Source organism: Marmota flaviventris, chromosome 12 (assembly GCF_047511675.1).
Source record: "Marmota flaviventris isolate mMarFla1 chromosome 12, mMarFla1.hap1, whole genome shotgun sequence".
Classification (NCBI taxonomy): domain Eukaryota; kingdom Metazoa; phylum Chordata; class Mammalia; order Rodentia; family Sciuridae; genus Marmota; species Marmota flaviventris.
Window position 1 is genome coordinate 29985199 of NC_092509.1, and position 23987 is coordinate 30009185.

General features: G+C 34.7%; 2 protein-coding genes across 5 annotated transcripts in view; one reads left to right on the top strand and one right to left on the bottom strand.

Annotated features, from left to right (window-relative positions):
* Nucleotides 1-23987, bottom strand: part of Thnsl1 (threonine synthase like 1) — a 115808-nt gene that overhangs the window by 11954 nt on the left and 79867 nt on the right. For all 4 annotated transcript variants that reach the window (XM_027953113.2, XM_071599824.1, XM_071599825.1 and 1 more), the window contains one exon: nt 23121-23257. The gene's annotated coding sequence lies outside the window, so the exon portion shown is untranslated. The remainder of the gene's footprint in view (nt 1-23120; nt 23258-23987) is intronic.
* Enkur (enkurin, TRPC channel interacting protein) lies at nt 461-23377 on the top strand. Its single transcript, XM_027953116.2, has 5 exons — nt 461-537; nt 12025-12170; nt 16033-16256; nt 20106-20252; nt 23165-23377. Exons 1-5 carry the CDS (start codon nt 461-463, stop codon nt 23336-23338), a joined length of 768 nt encoding a protein of 255 aa, XP_027808917.1. The 3' UTR covers nt 23339-23377.

Consider the following 23987-nt stretch of genomic DNA (forward strand, 5'->3'; position numbering starts at 1 on the left):
CTGCGCGCCCCTGGGTTTCGGCTGTAGTAGATTTTTTTCTCCAAACGTACAAAGTGAGAAAAAAGCAAAATGTTCTAGAGGACACTGTTTTCATCCCTTTTTTCCAAAGGCACAGGGGCTTCCATAGGAATTTCTCAGGAAAAAAGCCTTGCAGAAAGACAAGAGGAAACCTGGTTTGCAATGCGGCCTTCCATCTCCCCGTCGCCTAGTAACTGTTTCCACAGCAACCGCAAGGCCAACAACGCTAAGCATTCCTGGGAGGAATAGACAGGGTATTTTCTTCTCCAGAGTGAACTGCTAAGAAGGGGTCAAAGGGGAGATTATGTGAAAGAGAAACTTGAGTTCCTTGAGAAAGCAAGGAAGCAAGAAAAAGAAAGGGGAAGCTGTGAAGAAAGGGACTGAGATACGAGTATAGTGAGAAAAAAGTTGAGAACAGTAGTTAAGAAGTCATTTGGTGATGATGGATTCATTGTGCTTTACTGAGAGCATTTATAACCTCATACCCAGTGACTTGAAGGAGCCGCCTCAGCCTCCTAGGTATGTGGGTAAGCAAAGGTTGTAAACAAGAATAAGAAATAATGATTCCATGTCCAGATTAACTAAGCATACATAATACAGGACTCCTTCCTTTCCTTCCCTCCCTCCCTCCCTCCCTCCCTCCCTTCCTTCCTTCCTTCCTTCCTTCCTCCAATACCAATATGATTTTATTGGAATATGTATGGACTCTTAAAAATAAAATATATTTTTGTCTCAGTGAAGTAACCTTGGATGACGACTTCTTAGATGTCGAAACATCTACGTGTTTAGCTTTTCACAATTCAGATGACAGTCCCATGCTATAAGATGGTAATTTTATTATGTTACTCCTAGCCTCCTATTAATACATTATATCATTTTTGTAATTTATCTAATTGTATGTGATGTGTTATACAAAATAGCATAATATGTCATGTTATTATTCAAAAGAAAAAAATCAGTTTTATTATCCTGTATGAGGACATTTGATGTTTGATTTCAGGAGCCAAGTGTTGTATTTCTAACTGCACTACTGCTCCCTCTCTAAAGGCAGAATATTTTCCCCCAAGATTATTGTAAAATAAAAATTCCCATTTGTTTCTGAGCCTCAGTCTTTTGATTGCTAAACAAAGTAGATAGAATATATTTTAAGGTCTTTTTTCAGGTTTTAATGGAATAGTAGAATGAATAATGGTTGGCTAGTGACCCAGAAATATGTAATTTAATTAAAATTTTAACATAATTGTTAGTACCCACTAATTTCACCCAAATCTCACAAAGGGAGCCACAAATAAACAGTCCAGTTACTTGCCTGTGTAAGTACTTCTTAGAACTTAATTAAATCCGTGGGGAGAAAAGAATTTAACTGGTAGAGAAAATCTTTTTCCTCATAAGACTTGAAATGTGTCCTTTCATTTATCTTTATCCTTTTCCATATATATGTCAATATTACCTTTAAAAGAGCACTAGGCTAAAAAAATAGACTCTAAAACTAAATTTTTATTAGTTTTTCTATCTGGAAAACAAGTGGATTAGATAGTCTCTAAGGTCTCTTTTGAGTATGATGATCAATAATTTGTACTTATCATTTACTTGGGGTGTGTAGCAAAACAAATGGGCAAGTCATCCATTTGTTTTAAACCTGAGAATCTGGTTTTAATTGGAGCAATACCTGTATTGTATTTCCATTAGCTTCTTAAAGTCTAGTCGAAATTGAAAAGAGGAGTGTAAACTAAACTAGGATACAGTTTTCAGAGTTTATGAATGTTCAAATCATGTACTGCTGACCCAACTTTTGGTCCAAAATTCCTGTATACTATACAAGATAAAGTTCCTCTTCTCTGTAACACCTTGGTAGGTTGTACTTTCTATAGAATACTAAATTTGAATGTTAAGATATTTTCTTAGATAGGTATTATTTAAAAATTTAAAATTTTTACTGTATCTAGACTTTTTTCCAAAAAAACAAAAGAATTATCACTTAAAAATAATCACTATTCATTTGGGAAGTGTTAATTGAGCTCCTATTAAGTGTATAACAGTGCCCTAGTATATCAGTTCTTGGAGATGTTGGAGTGGCAGCACAAACTCCTTGCCTTGCTTTTATTCTGAAGAAATACATAGAAAAAGGACTAAGTGAGAGGAAATGAAAAGCATCCAAAAGTGGTGCCAAAAGAACATGTTCTGTTTGGGTGAATTCAGTTTTCACCATCAGTAACAATCTGTACTATTATACCTATAAATTCTGAAGTCTTTCTAACATTTACTTTCTTAAAGTCTCATTATGTATTTGACTTTGCTGAACAATCTGTTTCTTGACTATTATGAATTCTTAGATGACATAGTCATTTTTTTGAGGGAGAGGAGGGAGAGAGAGAGAATTTTTTAATATTTATTTTTCAGTTTTCGGTGGACACAACATCTTTATTTTATTTTTATGTGGTGCTGAGGATCGAACCCAGCACACATAGTCATTTTTATCCTGAGGATCTTTCCTATTTAGTTTGCTGAATTTAATTGCAAGAATTTAATTGAGGAAAGCAGCAAATCTTTTGATGAACTTATATTCAAAGAAAGAAAAAAATCCCAAAATCTTTTGTTTTTGGCATAATGAAATTTTATACTAAAATTACCATTGCTGCAATCTATGGTCTCAGTCTTATGATAATTTCAGAAGCTACTATTCATATTTTTCATCTAGCTAGGCAATCCCTGCAGATTTCCACAATAATAAAATACTATCTTCATCTCTGAAATTACTTTTATCCAAATGCTCTTCTCATGTTTATACAACACACACACACATACACACACACACACACACAGAGTTAGACCTTACTTTTTATCTAAAAGGTTCAAAATCATCAGGAAAAACAGTTAAACAAATGAAGATATGGTACAATTAATAGAATCACTTGAGTAATGTAGAAGAATTTAAAAATCTGGGAAACTATATAATAGAAGGGATAATTCAAAAAAGACTATTTTCCCCTTTAAACATATGGATGAGGGGAAGGACAAATCGGATTTTTGTTAGCAAGGGAAATTACAGCTACCATATGCAGTTACTGGCTTGCTATTTATTCATTTTGAGTTGTTACCTCTCACTTAGATTTCTACAGATAATATAACGCATAGTAAGAGGTATTAGCGCACCTCTCTGGCATTTTATATATACCTTAAGATATTGAGAGATAAAATATGCCAACACCATTCTTTAGAATTTGTTGCCAGGGAAATTTGTAGGTAAGTGAACTTTTTTAAAGAATATTATTCAATTAAAAAGTAAGGATTAATATCTTAAGCAGTACATATAATATATTGTGGTATAAGAAGTTGTTTCTAGCCAGGTGCAGGGGTATACACCTGTAATCCCAGTGGCCCAGGAGGCTGAGGCAGGAGGCACAAGTTCAAAGCCAGCCGCAGCAACAGCGAGGCGCTAAGCAACTCAATGAGACCCTGTCTCTAAATAGGGCTGGGGATGTGGCTCAGTGGCTGAGTGCCCCTGAGTTCAATCCCTGGTAACTGCCCCGCAAAAAAGGTTGTTTTTAGAAGAAAAGTGTGTTAGTCTGTGTTTATCTGTTTATTATCTTAACCAGACACCGTGGCTCAAATTCTTAAGAATAAGACTATCCTCTAGGACACAGGTAAGATAAAGGGGTATATAGTTTTAGTTTTTAAAAATTTAATTAAGATTGATATCCAATATTTTTAAAATGCTATTACTATTAATGTGTTCAGTGTGTTAGTACTATCATCATTTCCCATTTTCTTTGATATCTTTGCCCCAATACATTAGAACAAAGTAGTTTGTATAAATAACAAAACTATATACTACATAGTAAATCATTGGAAGACTAAAATATGCACATTATTGAAGCAAAAAGTGCTTATTAGTTTCGATTCATTTATTCAGGCAGTGTGCAGACTGATTAAAGATCTGGGCCTTAATATCAAATTTGTGTCTCAGTTTCAGCTCCTGTTCTTCATGCTCACTTCAACTTTACAGGCCTGTTTTTTATTACATAAAACTGGAATAATATTACTTATCTCTTAGGATTGTTTTGAGAATTAAATTATTATTATGAAAATCATAGAATAGTACCTAGCTTGTGACAGATATTAAGCAGCAGTAAAATAATAATTATACTCAATAGCATACAGTGTTATAACCAATTAAGTGTAGAGCCTACCTTTGACAACAACTAGGCAAAAGATGGAATTGGTGTCTGTTTTTGAGAAATTAATTACTAGATATAGTCATGAGACTGAATTAAAGCTCTCACTTCAATGCCAATAGGTGAGCTTATGGAGTATTGATTTACCTGTAAAAATTCTCCACAAGAAATAATGTGAAGAACTTTCTAATAGAGTCTAATCTCCAGAGTTTATTGTTCCACAAAGGAATGTAATATTGCAATAATATTGGCCTAAAATTTAAAAATAGACCCAAACACACACACACACACACACACACACACACACACACAGAGATGTTACTCAGTTGCCCATCTTCATTCATTGGGGGGAAAATCCCTATTAAGTTTTTTCAAATTATCCCAGCTTTTGAGCACTATCATTTTTTGTGTGCCTTATAAAAAATATTACAAAATGTGTTCCTCATGTTAATGATCTGACTTATTATGTGGTTATTGTTGACAGTATGATATAGTTGTGTCACATTTATTGAAGATGACAATAGTGAATTATTCTAGCCTGTCAAATAATAAGTAGAAAATAGAGCCAGTTATCTAATAACGTTACCTTCTAGATCTTTATAATTAAACTACACCATTCAGAAAATAGAATAAAGTGCAACTATTTAGAAGAGTAAGCTTTATATAAACTGACAAAAATATACCATTTTAAATTATAAAAATCAAGATGCAATTCAAACAGAAATAGAAAAGACAGAAAACTGAGTTTATTCTGAAAAATTGGAAAGATGGACAGAATTTAGATTTTATTCATTTTTTTTTTGAGAGAATTTTTTAATATTTATTTTTTAGTTTTCGGCGGACACAACATCTTTGTTTGTAAGTGGTGCTGAGGATCGAACCGGGGCCGCACGCATGCCAGGCGAGTGTGCTACCGCTTGAGCCACATCCCCAGCCCTTCATTTATTTTTGTAATTAGAAAAAATAAGAATTATTCATATGGAATAGAAAATTTTTATAACAGATGAGTAGGCTCACAAAAAAAAAACATTTTGAATCACAAAATTGCAATTTAAAAAGAGGTAGGAGTAGACGTACGTTGTTGTTTCATCATTATTGATTACGACACCATTTCTTCCAATCCCAACTTCCATGGGAATTTTAAGACATGAATATTATTATTTTAAGACATGAGTATTATTATTATTTTAAGACCTGAATATTATTTCCTGAAGGTGACTAAAAAGCTCATTTAATTAAGACCATACTGGGTTCCCAACCGCTGAGTTCAATATTGAGGAAAGACCCCAAAAGCAAAAAATCAATCAATCAATCAATCAGTGATTTTCCAAATAAATTTATCTGCACAAGGGAGAAGAGACTACAATTTGTTAAAAGTAGTATAGATAACTTTCTTCCAATTAGGGATGGAATTTAACCTCTCACCTTAAGCAACTGGAACAACCAAAAAAAGATATGAAATAATGAATTTCTAACACTAGACAACAGACAGCACAGAGCATTCTTCCCTAAAAGAAAGAAATGAATGAAGCAAATCCTATAATTGCACGAACGTTCTCCATACAGAGAATTTAAACAGTGCCTAGGAATCTCCCAGAGTTAAGAGGACAGAATTCAGAGTTTCAGAAGGCAAAAGTCACTGGAATTCAGGATAGTGTACCAGAGAGGAGAGTCTAAGTGCGTGTGTGTAATGAAACTACCAAAGCAAGGAAATCACACTAAAAAGCTGCAGTGCCAGTAGAAAACAGAGCCAGTTATCTAATAACATTACCTTCTAGATCTTTATAATTAAACTACACCATTCAGAAAATAGAATAAAGTGCAACTATTTAGAAGAGTAAGCTTTATATAAACTGACAAAAATATACCATTTTAAATTATAAAAATCAAGATGCAATTCAAACAGAAATATGCAATTCAAACAGAAATGCAATTCAAACAGCCAGTGGAGACACCAACTCATGGGACATTGGAGCTCTCAGAAGTATATTACCTCAGTTGAGGGTTCAAATCTAAACTAGACCTACTGTAAAACTTAAAAGCAAGCTTTAAAATGGCCACATTGTTTCCAGCTATCATAACTGTATCACAGCATAAAGCTTAAGAACAATTTTCAAAAACACTAAAAGAAGGAAAGAGAAAAATTGAACTATTAATATTGTAAAATTCACACTGTTTGGCATCCAATCAAAAATTACTAGGCATACAAAAAAGCATGAAAATACAAAGCATAACATGAAAAAATCAGTCAATGTGAAACAGACATACAATGACATCAATGAGAGAATTAATAGACAAGGACATTAAAACAGTTATTTTACAAATTCATGATGTGTTCAGAAAGATGGAGGAAAGCAGAATCAAGATATGGAGAAAAATGGAAGAGGAACCAACAATAACCCAAAGATCCGAATCTAACTTCTAGAAACAAAGAATACTATGTCCAAAATGAAAATAGTATACCAGAAGGGATTAACAGCAGCTAAGACACCAAAGAAGAAAATATATGTGAATTTGAAGACAATGGAACAACACAAAATTAAACACAGAGAAAAAAGTCTGAAAAGGAGAACAGAGTATTAGTGAGCTATGGACAATATCAAGCAGACTAATCTAGGTCTAAATGTAATCACAGAAAAGGAGGGAAAAGCTAGATAAATAGGAAATATTTGCATAAAAGTAAAAAATTTGTCAAGTTTGGTGAAATCTCTAAATCCATAGATCCGAGAATTACAATGAACACCAAGCAGAGAAAAAAAGAAGGAGAGGAGAAGGAGAAGAAGAAAACCATACCAAGGGACATTATAATCAAATGTATTAAACTCTTAATAAATAGAAAAATATTTAAATGTAGTCAGAGAAGAAAAAAGAAACATTACATACAGGGGAGAAAAAGGACAGCAAATTTCTTGTGCTGAAGGAATGGTACCATTTGGCAACTTAGATTTACACAACAGAATGAAGTCTACTGGAAATGATAAATATATGAGTAAATATGAACATTTTTTTCAAATCTCTTTAAGACATTTGGCTATATTTTTAAAAAATTATCACAATGAATTATGAGGTTTTTTGACAGAGAAGTAAAATATGTGACAATACTAGGACATAAGTGAGAGTGGAGTGAATGCAATGTTGTTTTGTAAGTTTTTGTTGTTGTTTGGGTTGTTTTGTTTTGTTTTGGAAGTTCAGGGCCTCCTGCTTGCTAGAGCAACATCCCTGCCCCATATATGAAGTGGCATATATGAAATGGCATAATATTACTTGGAGGTAGGCTATGAAATGTTAAACATATGTACTGCAAAGCACCAAAATAAAACAAAACCAAGGCAGAATAGAGAGAGAGGCAATAATCAATGGGATATGTTGCTGGAAAATCCAGCAACATGGAAAATTTAACAACAAACATACTTGTAAAATTATATTAAACGTGAATGGTCTAAATATGCCAAATATAAGTGATTGTTGGTTGGATAAAAAAATTCTGTGTACTTTTTTTTTCTAGTTAGTTATACATGACAGTAGAATTCACTTTAACATATTATACACAAATGGAGCAGAACTTCTCATTCCTATGGCTGTACATGGTGCAGTAACTCCAGTAGTGTAATCATACATGTATATGGACATATTGATAGATTCCTCTGCTTTGAACTGCTTACATAACTTGCCTGGACTATGTATCACTTGTATGCTTTGTGATCTATTTGTTGATGCAGCAAATTATGGTAGTGCTAGCGTATCTTTGCTGATGTGTCACCAGTGATGCAATTTTTCCTAGGAGCCGTTAATTGACTTGGTGTCATGACATTTCTGTATCCTCCTCCCTTCTACTAGTGATGGTCTAATTTTGGGGGCCAACAGAGGTGAGGTAAAGAACCTCACCCCCCCACCGGCACCAAGGCCAAATTTGGGGGCCAACAGAGGTGAGACAAAAAACCTCACCCCCCCCACTGGTACATAGGCCTATCCACAAGTATGGCTATATGCTGGACCGGTAGTCAGTGACGGGTATGATCCAATTGCACTGGTATCAACCTAAGACAGGAGGCTGACGCCTAAAAGTCAGTTTTCCGATGACGGGTAAGAACCATATGTTAAATTGGACAAACCTAACAGGCACCGTCCCTAGCCAGATTGCTTGTTACTTAAACAGAAGGGGGGAGATGCTAAGAGCCAAGTATATGATGCATGGCATTTTTGGTCGAAAGGTGACGCCAGCTAGCCATTGAGATGATATGATTATGTTAAGATTTGCATTCATATGGATATTGGACTCCTGCTGTTCACCTAGGCCGGCTACGGGACTCCTGGAGAGTTCCCATTGGTTGGGGAAGTACAGTAGGAGGGAGTTCCGGGGGAGGAGCTCTCTCTGCGGGTCCGGGAGGAGGCCGCATGGGTGGAAAAAATCTTCCCGGGTGGTACCGGCCATTGGCAGCAGTTTCAAAACAATAAACTTTGTTCCTGCTTGAGTGGCTCGTGATTTTGTGCCCAGCCAGACTGCGGCAATATAGGATAATAATGTCCATCTCATTCTACTGTCCTTCCCATCTCCACAGCCCCATCCATCCCCTCATTGCCCTCTACAAAAATCAAAGTTCCTTCATTCTTCCCTACCCCCCACCCCACTATGGATCAGCATCCCCTTATCAGAGAAAACATTTGGCTTTTGGTTTTTTGGGATTGGCTTATTTCCTTATCTTGATCTTCTCTAGTTCCATTTCCTTGCAAATGCCACAATTTCATTCTTCTTTAAGGCTGAGTAATATTCCATTGTGTATATGTGCCACATTTTCTTTATCCATTCATCTGTTGAAGGGCATCTAGGTTAGTTCCATAGTTTAGTTATTGTGAATTAAGCTGCTATAAACATTGATGTGGCTGCATAACTGTAGTATGCTGATTTTAAGTCCTTTGGGTATGAACCCCCCAAGGAGTGGGACAGCTAGGTCAAATGGTGGATCCATTCCAAATTTTGTAAGGTGTTGCTTTCCAGAATGATTGCACCAATTTGCAGTCTCACCAGCAATGTATGAGTGTGCCTTTTTCCCTATATCCTCGCCAACACTTATTATTGCTTGTATATTCTTGATAATTGTCATTCTGACTGGAATGAGATGAAATCTTAAAGTAGTTCTGGTTTGCATTTCTCTAATTGCTAGAGATGATGAACATTTTTTCATATGTTTGTTGATCAATTGTATTTCTTCTTCTGTGAAGTGTGTTCCTTAGCCCATTTATTGATTGGTTTATTTTTTGTTGGTTTTTTGTGTGTGTGTGTTAAGTCTTTTGAGTTCTTTATATATCCTGGAGATTAGTGTTCTGAGGTGAGTGTGGTAAAGATTTTTTTTCCCATTCTTCAGGCACTCTCATCATATCATTGATTATTTCCTTTGCTGAGAAGAAGCTTTTTAGTTTGAATCCATCCCATTTATTGATTCTTGATTTTACTTCTTGCACTTTAGGGGTCTTGTTAACGAAGTCAGGTCCTAAGCCAACACGATGAAGAATTGAGCCTACCTTTTTTTCCTATTAGGCACCGGGTCTCTGTTCTAGTATCTAAGTCTTTCATTCACTTTGAGTTGATTTTTGTGCAGGATAAGAGAGATTTCATTTCATTTTGCTACATATGGGTTTCCAGTTTTCCAACACCATTTGTTGAATAGGCTATCTTTTCTCCAATGTATGTTTTTGGCACCTTTATCTAGTATGAGGTAACCATATTTATGTGGGTTTGTGTCTGTGTCTTCTATTTTGTACCATTGGTCTACATGTTGACTTTGGTACCAATACCATGCCGTTTTGGTTACTATTGCTGTGAAGTATAGTTTAACGTCTGGTATTGTGATGCTTCAATCTTTTTGCTTTGGCTTGCTTTGGCTATTCTGGGTTTCTTATTTTTCCAAATGAATTTCATGATTGCTTTTCCTAGTTCTATGAAGAATGTCTTTGGGATTTTAGTAGGAATTGCATTAAATCTGTAAGACAGTTTTGGTAGTATGGCCATTTTGACTATATTAATTTTGCCCATCCAAGAGCATGGGAGATCTTTTCATTTTCTAAGATCTTCAATTTCTTTCTTTAGTGTTTTGTAGTTTTCATTGTAGAGGTCTTTCACCTCTTGTTAGATTGATTCCTGACTATTTTGGTTTTTTTGAGGCTATTATGAATGGGGTAGTTTTCCTAATTTCTCTTGCAGTGGATTCATTGTTTATGTATAGAAATTCATTTAATTTATGGGTATTGATTTTATATCCTGCTACTTTGCTGAATTCATTTATTAGTTCTAGAAGTTTTCTGGTGGAATTTTTTGAATCTTCTAAATATAGAATTAAGTCGTCAGCAAATAGTGATAGTTTGTGTTGTTATTTTCCTATGTGTATCCCTTTACTTTCTTTCATCCGTCTGATTGCTCTAGCTAGAGTTTCAAGGACTGTGTTGAACAGAAGTGGTGAAAGAGGGCATCTGTGTCTTTTTCCAGTTTTTAGAGGGAGCGTTTTTAATTTTTCTCCATTTAGAATGATGTTGAAAATTCTATATTTTTAGGAAATGTCTCTTAAAAATTAAGACACTGACAAGTAAAAACTCTATGGATGGAAAAAATATATACCATATCATAAAGGAATGCTGGAATGTCTATAATAGTATCAGACAGTAGATTTTAGAGTACAGAATTTTAAAGGAATGAAGAGTGTATTGTATAATGATGAAGTGGTGGTCAGTTTTTAAAGATGATAAAGCAACACTAACAGTGCCTCAAAATATATGAAGCAAAAGCTGTTTGAGTTAAAAGAGATAACCAAATCCATAATTATAGTCAGAGATGTCAACATCTCTCTTTCAGAAATAGAAAAGGTACAAAATCAGTAAGTACAAGAAAACAGGAAGCTCACCTGAAATCATCCTCAACCAGTTTGATCTAATTGTCATTTAAAAAACACTTTATCCAAGATTAGCATAATACACATTTTTCAAGTATATACAGAACACTTGCCAGACTGGACCATATTTTGTGTCATCAAGTGAGTATCACAAATTTTGAAAGGATTGAAGTTATATAAAGGATATTCTCCAGATATCAAGGAAATAAATTAGAAATCATACCTGGGAAGCCCAAATATAATGAAAACTGAACAAACATATCTAAACAAACTTCTGAAAGATATAAAAATGTAATTTAAAAGGTATTTTGGGTTACATACAATTAAGCATAATGAATTAAAATGTATGGATGTTGCTAAAGCAGTGCTGAGGGAATTTTATAGCTTTAACAACTTATATTAGATAAAGCATAAAGGTTTAAAATCTAATACTTAAACTTGTACCTTAAGAAACTACAGAAAAAAAGAAAGAAAATTTAACCTAAAGAAAAGAAATAATAATGATCAGTGCAGTAATCATTAAAATGGAGAACATATCACCATCAGTGAAAATCAATAAAATTCTGGTTCTTTGAGAGCAATAAAATTAATAAATTCCTAGCAAGATTAATAAGGATTGGGGAGAAAGAAAGGGAGGGAAGAAGGGAGGAGACACAAATTACTAATATCAGGAATGACAGAGGGGTCATCACAGCCTATGGTACTGATGTTCAGAAGACAATAAGAAAATACAATACCTTTGTCCTGGAACCTATTTCTTAGGCCAGGGCTTCCATCTAGATTTCACAAGCCTCATTCTCAGGGTTCATATCAAGTTGCTTTATTGCTATTGTTCTCCATATGAATATAGTCATGTGTAAATTAAAAATGTGTGCCTATTTTTAAACTTGAAATATTATTGCTAGAAAAATAAACACTATGACTTTATGACTTTATAATTTTAATTTCAGGTACAAATCAATTTTTAAGACAACTATAAAAAATGACATGAAAAAAATTAAAACTGCAATGAAAACTATGGGACCAGCTAAAGTTGAAGTACCTTCTCCAAAGGATTTCCTAAAGAAACATTCGAAGGAAAAAACTCTACCACCCAGTAGGTTTTATCACTCTTTCTTTTTAATATTGAAAATATTAGCTAATTTAGGGCTGGGGTCATAGCTCAGTGGGTAGAGCACTTGCTTTGCATAGGTAAGGCACTGGGTTTGATCCTCAGCACCACATAAAAATAAATAAATAAAATAAAGGTATTGTGTCCATCTACAACTAAAAAAATTAACACAATATTAGATAATTTAACTAAAATTATTTTATTGTCAATAAATATTAAATATGAATAGGTAATAGCAACTTTGCCTGATATTAAGCCCAACTTGGGTGGCTAGAGGAAAGTAGAAGTAGAGAATATAGTAGAAAAAGAGAGTGGGAAGGGATAAGTTGCCCCCAAAATGGACTGCTGATGGGGCAAGCATCTTGAACTACATCTTGGTTTGTCCAGTAAAGCCCCACTCCTAGCATCAAGTGCTTCCTCATTTCAATTCCTACTTATGTGGCTTCAATTAAAAACAACAATTATTTTCAAAAGTCCAAAACCCCAGATAGTTTCTGATTAATGAGCAAGATCTCTCAAGCATTTAAACTTTGTTGAAATTTTTTTTCTTGGTGTGGAAATCCAACTCAGGTCTTTGCATATACTAGGCAAGTGCTCTACCACCAAGCTACACCCCAAGCTCTTTCTCTGATCTTTTTTTGAAGAGATGAAAATTGCAGTTACTACTAGTTGTTAAAGCAATACCAGGCTCACTTTTGAGTATAGGCTTTCACTTTCTCAGAATCTATGACCACAAAGCACACCCATGAAGTGTGGAAAAGGCTTCATGAATGAGTGCCAGCTTCATGAATGTGCTACCCATGCAGTTGCATAGCACCTGCATTTAGAAAGGTCCCACATTTGATTTAATGCTCTGCTCTAGCAATATTGAAACTCTTAATAGTTTTTCATTGTGTAGCCCTATGTTTTCGTTTTATAGTGGACCTCAAAAATTATGTAGTTGAGTCAATTCATAGAGTATATTGATATCAGGAAAGAAGGCTATTAGGAACATGAGAGTGTAGGGAAGTGGATATGTGTCAAAGTCTCCATGAAATCCCTTCTTCCCATCCTAGGTATGTCTTGCTTGATGTCTTAGGGCAGGAAAGAAAAGAGCCAAATGAGTCTTTCTCTTTAAAATGTTGGCCTTTTTATGTCTGCTGGCATTGAGGAAATAGTGCAACAGCTCAAGCCCAACTTGGGGTGTACATTTTGGCACAAGTGAAAGTACATCACACTGTGGCAGTGTTTTATGTCCTATAATCCTCTTAAATAAACCATACCCTATGACAAAGGGTAAGGTAATGATCAGGAAATATGGAAAAAGCAAATTGAAAATAAAAACTTCATGCTTAATTCATGACTTCCAAAGTCTCTTTTCTATTTTCTTCTAGTGGAGTCTTGGTATTTTGTGACCAACAACACCTTTTGAGAATACTGGAAAATCTTAAAATAGAACTCAATATTTTCAATGCCTTGAGACCGGCAATATCCCTTGGGTCCTCATGTATCCTCCCTAGGGCTAAGCATATTACATAATACAACTACCAAACTACATGAATCCTATGTATCAAATAAATGAAAAAATAAGTCTTCTTATAGACAAAATAAAGCTTCTTCCTGAAATCCATCTCTTCTCTCATAAATATTGTAAGGCAAAAGCAAATGCAAATTTTAACTAGCCTGAAGAATAACTAAGAAATTCAGGGTTAAAGCTGAAGATGTAACTCATGATAGTGTCCATATTCAGCATGTGTGAGGCCCTGGGTTCATTCCCAAGCGCCATGCATACACACTCATAATCAGGGTGTTGTAGGAGCTTTAAAACTGTCCAAAACTGTCCAGTGAGAGACAGCAGTTCTGGAAGTAAGAAAAGTCCATCATTGGGATGTCAACAGGATTGGTTTCTTCTAAGGCATTTCTCCTTGGCTTATAGATAGATGGTTTTCTTTTCTGTGTCTTTACATGGTCTTCCCTCTATGTATGTCTGTCCAAATTTCTTTTTATAAGGACTCCACTCAGATTAAGGGCCACTGTAGTCCTTCATTTTAATTTAACTCTTCTAGGACCTTAATCCCAAAGACACACACATTGAGGTGCTGGGGATTAAGAATTCAATTTGGCTCCTAACAAGATTAATCCAGTCCATGACTTATTTATTTATATTTGACAGCAGAATGCATTACAATTCTTATTACACATATAGAGCACAGTTTTTCATATCTCTGGTTGTATACATAGTATATTCACACCGATTCATGTCTTCATACCTGTACTTTGGATAATAATGATCATCACATTCCACCATCATTAATAACCCCATGCCCCCTCCCTTCCCCTCCTACCCCTCTGCCCTATCTAGAGTTCATCTATTCCTCCCATGCTCCTGCTCTCTATTCCACTATGAATCAGCCTCCTTATATCAAAGAAAACATTCAGCATTTGGTTTTTTGGGATTGGATAACTTCACTTAGCATTATCTTCTCTAACTCCATCCATTTACCTGCAAATGCCATGATTTTTTTCTCTTTTATTGCTGAGTAATATTCCATTTTGTATATATGCCACATTTTTTAATCCATTCATCTATTGAAGGGCATCTAGGTTGGTTCCACAGTTTAGCTGTTGTGAATTGTGCTGCTATTAACATTGATGTGGCTGTGTTATGGAAAGGAGTATGGAGATTTCTTGGAAAATTGGGAATGGAACCACCATTTGACCAGCTATCCCTCTCCTCGGTCTAAACCCAGTCCATGACTTTTAACAATAAGTATTGTTTTTCTGATAATAGAAGTTATTTAAACCCATAAACAAACAATGTAGAAATGCATAAAGTCAAAGTCCCTAGAAATTGTGATGAACTTAAGATTGAAGTAATACCTTGCAAAGATAGTTGTTGCGTTCAGTTCTTGGAAATAAATTATGATTATTTACATTTTGGCAAACCATGTTGTTATGACTATATCAAAATAGATTGGTTGTGGGCTGGGGATATAGCTCAGTTGGTGGAGTGCTTGTCTTGCAGGCACAAGGCCCTAGGTTTGATCCCCAGGACAAAAAAAAGATTGGTTGGAATAGCTGAGCTGAAGAGATTGTGTAAAAATAATGAATTTCATCTGTGTTTAATGAACAGCATGTTGTAGAGAGAAATAAAATACATCTGGAAAGTAGTTACTTTAGGAAATGAGAGGCAGTCAGGTAAGAATGGATATGAAATTTCAACTACATTGGTGATATTTTATTTGTTAAGCTGTGTTTTGACTATATGGCTATTCCAAGATTTTTATACATAATAATAATAATAATAATAATAAATAATTTCAGTGAAAAAAATCCATAGATTCTTAGGCTTTCAATATATCAAGCTCAATTTATTTATTTGATGATTTTACAGTAATTTTCCTCTGAAGAAACAATTACTGGTAATATTGATAGTCCTCAGAAGTTTTTAGTGTTCTTATATAAGTATTTTAAACAGAGCTGACCATTTATTATTGTAGTCTTTATAAAAATATATCTCATAATAGACAATAAAAGTGTATTAGTGAGCTAGCATATAATTTAGGATGCTTATCCTTCTCCCTAAGATTTTTATACTCTTTTTCAACATATTATTCGATTATGTTGCACTTAATATTTTTGTATTTTGATTCCTTATATTTTTAACTATTTTATTGAGGTATGATTGACATATAAAAAGCCCTACATAATTAATGTACCCAACTCAATAAGTATGGGGATAGTAAGAACTTTTTACTATAGGTATTTAAATTTATTATTAATAGAATCCCAATATCTGGATATTATAAATAGTATTGAGTAGCAATGTTGATACTTAATATTAATAAGGAAATGCTATATTTAACAGAAACAAAATTTGACTGGAATCAGCCCAGGAAGCCTGCTGTGCCACTGAGGACTGATCATCCAGTTATGGGAATACAGAGTGGAAAAAATTTTATAAATACAAATGCAGCCGATGTCATCATGGGAGTGGCTAAAAAGCCTAAGCCAATTTATGTTGACAAAAGAACTGGGGACAAGCATGATCTTGAAACTTCAGGACTAATTCCAAAGTACATCAATAAAAAGGTAGGCTTGTCATGTTTAAAGTGAGAACTGAGATTTAAATAACTCAAATGTGGTATTCCTAACAACTGTCTATGTTATCATTAATAGTGCTTTCACTGGACAAATTATCTAGATTGCCAGTTCCCATTCCCTAGCAATCTGTGTTTGGTCCAAATCTAATGTGATGATAACAGAGAAATTGTAATGAACAATCCCACAGAGTTCAGTAGATGAAATTTACAATTATTTTCCTTAATTTCAGTTATTAATATATCTCATAATTATAAAAATTGTTTTCTGAAATATTTTAATTTGGGGTGAGGTGAAAATGTCACTAAAAGCACAGTTACTATATATTTATCTGTTTCTAATTTGATGCAAAGCCTTGAAAGCACTGTCAAATAATCTAGTTCTTTCAGGTCCTTCATTTCTATCTGAAAACGTGTTTATAAGCTAGGCATATAATTTCATTGATGGATTTTAGAGAAGCTTGGGTTTACTGGTGTAGATATAGAATATCTTTAAAAAGCTTACAAAGAAAAGCATACAAATCCTGTTGTATTTTGTATATGAATATACTTATAGAGGATAAAAGTGCTTGAAACACATGTTAAATGAGTACAAAACCCTAAAGAAAAATAATAATAAGTTGTGGCATGAAATGGGAGAGGAGTCTGGGGATGTGGCTCAAGTGGTAGAGCGCTCGCCTAGCATGCGTGAGGCACTGGGTTCGATTCTCAGCACCACACAAAAATAAAATAAAAATATGTGTCCACCTAAAAACTAAAAAATATATATATAAAAAATTAATTAATTAATAAAATAAAAGTGTTGTGGCCATTTACAACTAAAGATATTAAAAAAAAAAAAAGAAATGGGAGAGGAAAGGAAGGGACCAAAGAAGTGAAGGGGAGAAGTGGGGAAGGGAATAAAACAGGAGGGAGGGAGGAAGGAAGGAAAAAGGAAAATTTCCAGTGGTGATTGTAGTGCAGTGAGCTTCCCTGGTAAATCCAGTGCCGTGGCAAATCAGAACAGAAACTTCAGGCTATTCTCAGAGAGCACAACTTATTTTCTGTGCAACTCTTCTTACTCAGTAGACCAAGATCACCTCTGGAAAAGTTGTAGCAGGAATCTAGGAGTTGATTGCACATGCTGACACAGTTTCTTAAGGCTCTTTGTGATACTTCCTCCTTCTTGGCCCCAAGAAAGTGCTCATAGTCCTTGTCTCATGGTTGGGAAAAAGTAAAAATTTTCTCTTCTGGCTTTTTTCTTTCTTTCTTTATTTTTGTTGATGTCAATGGACCTTTATTTTATTTATTTATATGCAGGGCTGAGAATCCAATCCAGGGCCTCACACATGCTAGGCAAGCACTTGACCACTGAGCCACAAACCCAGACCCCCCACCCGCAGGCTTCTTAAAGTCACTCCAATCCATAATTTCTGCCCTATCACATAGAAACTCTTCTTCTTTGATTGTTATGCCACCAACTGCCACACACTTTGCCCCTCATCTTGGATGCTCTCTGCCTCAGTTTCCCACTTCAATGTATATTCTGTATTGAACAAAAATTTTGGAGAATCCATCATGGAAACAGAAAAACACCAGGTTAATCTACCTGTGCTTGTTTACCGAACCATGACAAGACTAGCACCTACTGTCCTCTTGGTGTCACTGATTAAACAATGATGAGAAATTTATTCCACTTAATTTCTCAGGGTTAAATTTTAAAAATCTATTATTAATAAATTAGAAAATAAATGTTTTTAAAGGCAAAGCATTTTTTAACTGAGTAATCCTCATGTTTTAGTTTCTAGTAAATTAGGTGTCATTTGTATTTTGAAAAACATTTTGTGAAAACAAATTGAAGGATGGATGATTACATGAGGTCTATAGCAATAGTAGTGAGACATCATTTCAAATCCTAATTCTGCCACTTTCTACTCCTGTGATTTCTAATAAGTCATTGAGTTGTTCTGAGGATTAAATGATATAAGGAACTTAACACAATACCTAGGCACCTATAAAAGTACAACAAAGAATGAATATTATATGCAATTTAATATTAATAGTACACACTTACCTTCAGTGATTCAGCACCTAAAAATATTTCAGATCCCTGAAGCTTTTGCCCACTTATGAGATTATTTTTTCCTAAAATATATCTCACTATTCCTTTTCTTAAACAGAGTCTGCCAACTATAATTTAGTCTTGTGTGTAAAGCTACAGAATTATCATCATTATGAATATCAGTTGTGCTGAGCTATAATGAGCTGTTGCCCTCAATATTTCCTGAAGTGTATTGATCTGTTTATCACTGCACTAACTGACCGAAACACTGTGCCTTTAGAGTTTATCTGTATAGGGCAGTGTACTTTCCAGAACACACTTAGATATAAGATTTCTATCCCTTTTTTAGTCGGGATGGGTTAGGTGACACTGAAGTGACAACCCCAAAATTCCAGTAAATCAAAGCAACAAAGTTTTATTATTTGTTAATAAATAAAGTTTTATTATTTTGCTCACAGAGGATTATTAGAGGCTCTGCTTCTTGTCCTTCTTGGATGCAGAAAACTCAAAACATTGCTTGTCTCTAGGCCCAACAGAAGAAGAATGAGATTATCCACTGATACCTCTACACACATTGGACAAGTCAGGTTACCTAGCTACATTTTACTTCAAGGGGAGCAGGTCAGTGTTGTTCTCCAAATGCCCAGGAGGAAAAGAACCAGAACACTGTGAATAACTTCAGTGACTACCATACTTCTCAGTTGCTGCTCCCGCAGAGGGTCTCCCCTGACAACCTTATTTATCTAAAATGACCTCTGTTATTTTCTTTACCCTTTTTAGCCTTTATTTTACTTTATTTTATTTCATACAGTCCTTTCTTGGTATCCACAGGGGATATCCACCAGAGACCCTGTGGATACCAAAATCTGCAGGTTCTCAAGCTGCTTACATAAACAGTTACTGTTTGCATACAAACTATGTATGTCCTTCTGTGCTTTAAATCATCTCTCAATTACTTATAAATACAAAACAGATGTAAATGCTATATAAATAGTTGTTACACTGTATTGTTTGGGGAATGACATGAAAAGAGTCTGTACACGCTTTTTCAAAACTATTTTCCATCCATGGTTGGTTGAATCCATGGATGCAGAACCTTCAGTTATGAAGGACTAACAACAGTCTGTTTTTGGTGAATCTCTTTCACCACAGTGCAAATGCCATGAGAGCAGAAACTTTGCCTTTCTTATTCACTATTATACCTTTCACCAAGTACATTTCTCAAATACTTTTTGAAGAATGAATATGGAATAGTTCTGTTTCTATAGACAATGAAATCAATGCATGCACTAATCTGAAAGAATCACAGCTGATGTCTTCACTATCAATCCTTCTAAATAGCCCAGGAGCCTAAAAATGTATTTTGCCTTTCCAAAAACAACTTCAGTCAATTTTCTCTTTGAGAGGCTTCATATGATTCAAGGACTTTGCTTTTCTAATGTCTTGGGCACATTAATCTTCTTTTATTTAACAGGATCATGAAAAAGAGACCTCAAAGGTACTCAAGAGATTTCAAGGTAAAAGCTAAAGCACATAACATAGAAAAGAAAAGCCAACTCTTAGGGGTAAAGAATGGAGTCATGAGAACAGGCACTGGGAACATTCAAAAGAGAGAAAACAAATAAAACTCAGTTTTGAAAGACTAGAATCAACTAGTTCTCTATGGGAAGTCACTGAATTTTGTCATGTGGAGCAAAGTCTGTAAACTTTCTTTATTTCTCTAGTCATTGGTTGCTTTATAAACATATGTAAGATCACATTCAGAATTTTAGTAATTTTTTTCTTGAAAAATCCTTACAGGATTATGGGATCACACCTGAATACATATGTAAACGAAATGAGGAAGTAAAAAAAGCCCAAGAAGAATATGACAATTATATCCAGGAAAACCTTAAGAAAGCAGCTATGAAAAGGCTCTCTGATGAAGAGAGGGAAGCCGTTCTCCAGGTCAGTGTTCTGTGATTTATACTGGTGTGTCACTCTTTGGAACAACTCTGAAAGGCCTTCCAGTCTGCCCTCAACTTAATTTTGACTTTGACTTTCATGTCAGAACAATCTCTTTTGGTTGCAGTGACAAACTCCTTGCAGCAAAGCTGACTCTCTAGCAGAGCAAAAAGTTTTAATGTAGGTACCCATGGAATAATATTTTGTTGCCAACTTGGTGAGCTTGCGTTGTAAGGAAGCCTACCTTCTAATACAAGAAACATGTATAAATAAGGTAAAAAGTATTTTTATTTTCATTCTTATGTCCCTGAATTTATATTTAAAAAATGTCCATAAATTCGATATTTTTCACTAGATGGAGCTCTAGAATAATTGAAACTATACCTAAACCAATTATTTTATCTTTCCTATTAACTCATGGATGCAGAACCCTCATTATTGTGGGCTGACTGCATTTGGTGTCTTTCTCTCACCTCAGATGGCAAATTCCATGAGAGGTATAGGAGGTACCCAAGGGTAGCTTTATCAGTCAGGGCTCCAGCAGGAAATAGAAAGCATGTTCAGCTAGAGTTCAAGAGAATTTAAGAAGGAACTTCTTACAGAAGTGAAATAGGATTAAAGAAGCCAACAAGAGACACTGAGGATGCCCACGACTAAGAACAAAGGGAGTCTACCACCACCTGGGCTTGAAGGGCAGGGACAGGTAATAGGGTTATCAGGGCCTAGTAAAATCTGGAGCCTGAAGAGGGGCCGCCCATCACAGTCACAGTGCAGCTAGAATTAACATCCAGGCAGTGCTGAGGAAGATGGGGAAGAATACCCAGCCTCTCTCCTTTTCCACCAGTGCTTGCTTTGGCTGAACTCAGTCAAAAGCCAAGGGGCACAAGAACCAGGGGACAGCCCATAGGAATTAACTCCTGCCCTCCACCCCTTGTCAGTGAGCAGGCAAGAAGATGGAGAATGTTTGAGGGTATGGTGAATACAAAACATGAAACGGTAGGTACTCAATTGTCCTATTTTTTTTTTTTCAAAATTAACAATGTTATTTTAGCTTTAAAACAGAAAAGGGAAAAATTAAGAAGTAAAAATAATGGAAAATAATTGAAAAGGCTGGAACTGTGGCTCAGTGTAGAGCGCTTGCCCAGCATGCAGTGGGCCCTGGGTTTGATCCCCAAGGGGAGTGGAGGGGGCACTATTGTTGCAATGGATAAAAGACTTTTTTTAAGATAAAATAACAACAAAAAGTGGAGGCATCTTAAAAGCAGCAAGGAGGCTACTGCAATATAATATGACATGTTAGTTCTATTTAGTTTCCATCTCTATATGTTGACTTTGATCCAAACACTGTTGTATACATTAGAAGATAAAAGCAAACTGTCCTCTAAAAGAAAATCCAGAGAAAAAGTATAGCTGCTGTGACCACAAGTAATATGGAAATATCACCAACTGGCTGTGAAAAACCTTTGATATTTGAAAGTGCATACATATATAGATTTCTCTCTGCAATAGGCACCCCTGTGGAGCACTGTGGGAACTTATTTCACATTTCATAATGAAAGACCATGAAGAAATAGAGTTCTTTTGAAGACTTCTTTTTGGAATATATCTTATGCCCTATTGAGAACTGTGTCAACCTATTTCCCTCTTTTTAGAATTTAACCTGGGTATTTTCCTCTCTCTTTCCTTTGCCCATGTCTGTAATATAATCTCACTTAGGGGCAAAAGACTGTTGTTGTGCTTTTCCCCAACAAATCTATTCCATACAGTGTACCCTATCCTGTCACCATTTTTACCTAAGCAGGGGACTATATCATTGAACTTTTATCATCCCAGAAAACTTTCCACACGTTTGAATTTGTACTATGAAGGCTTATTATGAAGCTTTATTATATGATACCTCTAATCCTCTTTTAAACCTAAAGATATGGCCATTTTTTTTCAAGGATCATGTTTTCCAGGCAATATTTTAAATAACACTGTCTGTTTTAGGGTTTTTCTCTCATGTCAATAAAACGATCTGTGCCCATAATGAATGATTAAGAGTTAATTCATTGAATTGAACTCAGAAGTTTAAGATCATTTTGTCAGTGGAGCCCCCTAGTGCACTGTGATAAGAAATGATAACCAGGCAGAGATGGAAATAACCTTTATCACTCCTAAGAGACCCCTAATTTTGAATTTGTTGATTTCTGAGACGATAAAACATTAACTACGTTATTGAATTAGCATATGGGATACATTTAATGACATTCCAATCATTTCTAGAATACATTAATGGGAAGTATAGATCCCTTGGCTATGAGGAGGACGATTTGTTCTTTCTAATATATTGAAAAGATATATAAATGATCATCTTTTGCAAAATTGATTTTTGGCATTTTTACAATCCCATTTTGTCAAATATAAGAAAATATGGCCATGCAAGTCAGAATCAAGCCTTTTGGTATGATTTCTCCATTGAAGAGAAATAAAAAGAGGATAAAAAAGGAAAAAATTATGAATAGAAAAAGTAAAAATTTCATAAGAAATAATTTCCTGTTCAAAAATGTCCTTCACTTGGAAGTATCAATTCTCGGTTGTTGGTTTTTACCAAAACGTTTGCTGTTAGCTTAGTACCATAGCACTCATAACCTTGCATATGGGTATTTGATATTAAAAACAAGTACAGTAACATTAAAAACAGCACAAATAAATACTCCCAGTGGGGATTGAGCAGACAATCAAGGACAGAATTTGGCCTCTGTACAAGATTTTTCATTACTGTGGCCAAGTCCTTGGTAAACATGTATCATTTTAAAAGTTATTTTCATCAGTATCTTTTACCTGTTTACAATTTTTGTTATCAGTATAGTTTCTTTACCATTTACTTACTTTTGCAATTTGCTTCAGTCTTCAGTTCTGTGTATCATTTGCAGGGGCTGAAAAAGAACTGGGAAGAGGTGCACAAAGAGTTCCAGTCCCTCTCAGTCTTCATAGACTCCATACCGAAGAAGATTCGCAAACAGAAGCTGGAAAAAGAAATGAAACAGCTAGAACATGACATTGGTGTAATGGAAAAGCACAAAACTATTTATATTGCTAATAAGTAATAATGGATTTTTAAAGCATGTAGAAAAAAACATGGAAGATCTAAAAATGAAGCCATAAGTTTTTCAAAGAGGAAAATACTATGAAGGAAATAATAGTCAGTCAAAATGCTTAAGCAATGTTTAAAGAACAATTGAATTACTCATTAAATAAAAGAAAATGTTGTTTTTATTAGTTTCACATTTTCCACATATCAACAAACCATTAAAGTTTGAGGTTATGTTCCAGTTCTATAACGTAATTCATTATTATGATGTACTTGTTTCACATAAACATTAATTTTCAGACCCTGAAAAATAGCCAACATTCATAACTTCAATATTTTTTCTGCACTGCACAATACAAAAAGCCTAACTTTGAAAACTATATTTTGAATTGAAAATTGAAGCATATGCTTTTTTTCCGTACTCTGGTGTGTTTCTGTATATTTGTTTCTCTGCTCCACAATTTAAAAGATAGATTCTAAGGTAATCTTTGTCATTTGCATTTATTCCCAACTACAAATATTTTCAGTATTTAGAACACTATCTATGATGAAAGACTTATATTTGGAGGAAGAAATTTAAGAAGATGACTTACAAAATCAAGAAGATAACTTATAAAAGGCATCATGAGAGATGATTGAAGAGAATAGTCTTTTACACTGATTTG